Source organism: Schistocerca americana, unplaced genomic scaffold (assembly GCF_021461395.2).
Source record: "Schistocerca americana isolate TAMUIC-IGC-003095 unplaced genomic scaffold, iqSchAmer2.1 HiC_scaffold_550, whole genome shotgun sequence".
In the NCBI taxonomy this organism is placed as follows: domain Eukaryota; kingdom Metazoa; phylum Arthropoda; class Insecta; order Orthoptera; family Acrididae; genus Schistocerca; species Schistocerca americana.
In genome coordinates this window covers 37501-40000 of record NW_025726292.1, presented here as the reverse complement: position 1 = coordinate 40000, position 2500 = coordinate 37501, and the positions used below count along the sequence as shown (strand labels likewise).

Here is a 2500-nt window from a genome sequence, read left to right as displayed (position 1 = left end):
ATAAGAGGAACTCACTAGACAACTAACTCCCCTAGAAGCAAAAGAATTAAAAATATCCTACCGACTGCATTCCTTTTTCTGTGTCAGGTGGTGAAGAACGTCTTCAACGGAACCGTGAAATGAGCGAAAGCGTGGGAAACATTGCATTCGAAATGCTTGTGAATTTTCCAATTGCCCAGTGAGTGTCGACAAAACACGTAAATTCTCTGCTCCAACGTATGAGACGTAACAACTGGTGCAATTTGTTGTTGCATCATGTGCCAGCAGTCTTCGATAGTGTGTTACGAGCTTAGCGCGATAAGTTTGTAGACAGCATTTAGGCGACGTTTTATTTGTTAACGGCCCCATACAGCGATTGCACAACAGTAAAGGACATGAGTCAATGTATAGTTGTGCGTCGTGGGAGGTTTTGCAGCCTCGTGTGAGCCCGGATAGCTCAGTCGGTAGAGCATTAGGCTTTTAACCTAAGGGCCCAGGTTTCAAGTCCCTGTCCAGGTGGAAATTTTAATACATTGGTAGCGATTCGTCTGGTAGCGGTGGAGACGCTACAGAAAATAATGCAGCTACGCCGTTTTCTGACACCACAGTGCTTTAAACGGTAGCAGTTGCATGTGTCCGGAGAATACCGCGCTAACGGCAGTCGTGGCCGAGTGGTTAAGGCGTCTGACTCGAAATCAGATTCCCTCTGGGAGCGTAGGTTCGAATCCTACCGGCTGCGTGCGATTTTGCGTAAAGAGGAGCAAACATTTTCGCACACATGTGACATGTGTGGGCGAATGCGGGTGCAAACCAGTGACGCCATTCTCAACAAGACGAAAATTTCCGTTTTAAGAATACTGAGTTTTCGCGACGACCGCTGCTTACTCTGGCTATCGGTTCACCTCACACTGACACTGACGCTGGGACTGCAGAAAGCCGTCGCTGAGATCCTGAGTACACAGATGTGCTTGAAAGTGATGGACAGAGCGAACATCTCATTTTCTTTTTAAGAATCGCAATTTCAATCACTCGAGTGCGGCAAAAGCAGTGGTGCAGCGTTTCTTTTCTTAAGATCTCGCAGTTGCTTGGAGGTATGTCCATCGTTTTAAGACGACAGAAAACTAGCGTCAGCAGTGCGTCAGTGGGAAGTCGGTGAAGTCGCCATTGGAGCCGTAAGCCAGTAATTACGACATGCGAATCACTCGCACACCACGCAGCTGTACGATAATGCTCTTGCGTGGGTCCGCATAGCTGAGTCGGTAGAGCGTTAGGTTTTCAACCAAAGGGTCCTGGGTTCAAGTCCCTGTCTGGGCGAAAATTAATACACCTGTGTTCAAGTCCCTGACTGGGCGAAAATTAATACACTTTCGTAACGGCTAATGGAAACCGTACAGGAAAGAGTGAGGCCACGCCGTTTTCTGCCACCAGATTGCTTCTAAAGATGGCGGTTACAGTTGTCGGGAGTCGCTTCCGCCACCGGCAGTCGTGGCCGAGTGGTATTTACAGTTGCCGTCCTAGCGCATGCGCAAGTGATTCTTGTAACCGCGAAGTATGAGCAACGGGAATGACATCATGACAGGAAGTTTTATGGTGTAGCCGATTCACGTGACATTGGTTGTGAATTGAGGCAAACGCTGAGACGTGTCATTAAATATTTGTGTTCTGACTGTGTTGGTGCTACAGACAAGAGGTTTAGGAGAGTTTCTTGTTGTTTCCATCTAAGAAGCAAGTTTCACTAAGGCTCAGATAACACATATTCACCAATGGCTTCTCAGTCATATTACCGGTCACCGTGTACACCAACAGTGTATCCTGCTGAACCATTTGATCCAAAGGCCGATGCAGAAATATTAAGGAAAGCAATGAAGGGATTTGGCACCGATGAGCAGGCCATAATTGATATAGTAACTAGACGGAGCATAGTACAGCGCATTGAAATAGCGGACACTTATAAAACAATGTATGGGAAGGATTTAATATCAAATTTAAAAAGTGAACTGAGTGGGAATTTTGAGAATGTCATTATTGGGCTGATGACACCTCTGCCACAGTTTTATGCTAAAGAATTGAATGATGCAGTCAGAGGCCTGGGGACAGATGAGGAAGCTATTATTGAGATAATGTGCACACTGAGCAACTATGGAATACGTGCAATTTGTTCAGTCTATGAGAAAATGTATGGAAGAACCCTGGAACATGATTTAAAAGATGACACCTCAGGACACTTCAAGCGTTTCCTTGTATCTCTCTGTATGGCAAACAGGGATGACAATACAGATGTGGATGAGACAGCAGCCCAACAAGATGCAAACGCACTTTTTGAAGCAGGTGAGAAGCAGTGGGGAACAGAAGAGTCAGTTTTCAATGCAATTTTGGTTTCTCGTAGTGAAAATCATTTGAGGCAAGTGTTTGTGGAATATGAGAAACTGACGGGTCACACCCTGGAGGAAGCCATTAAGAGTGAATTTTCAGGAAGCATAAAGAAGGGCTTGATGGCAATAGTGAAGTGCATCGTAGACAA

General features: G+C 45.8%; 1 protein-coding gene and 2 non-coding genes across 3 annotated transcripts in view; all 3 read left to right on the top strand.

The window, feature by feature from the left end:
* Nucleotides 1–425: 425 nt before the first annotated feature.
* On the top strand, nt 426–498 carry Trnak-uuu. Its single transcript has one exon. It is a non-coding gene; the product is annotated as a tRNA-Lys (tRNA).
* A 138-nt stretch (nt 499–636) lies between these two features.
* On the top strand, nt 637–718 carry Trnas-cga. The gene has a single exon. It is a non-coding gene; the product is annotated as a tRNA-Ser (tRNA).
* Nucleotides 719–1483: 765 nt separating this feature from the next.
* LOC124586233 (annexin B9-like) overlaps nt 1484–2500 on the top strand; it is a 1432-nt gene continuing 415 nt past the window's right edge. The window contains exon 1 of the mRNA XM_047131415.1: nt 1484–2500. This exon is cut by the window's right edge and continues 415 nt beyond it. Within this exon, the coding sequence (XP_046987371.1) occupies nt 1743–2500 (758 nt within the window). The 5' untranslated portion in view covers nt 1484–1742.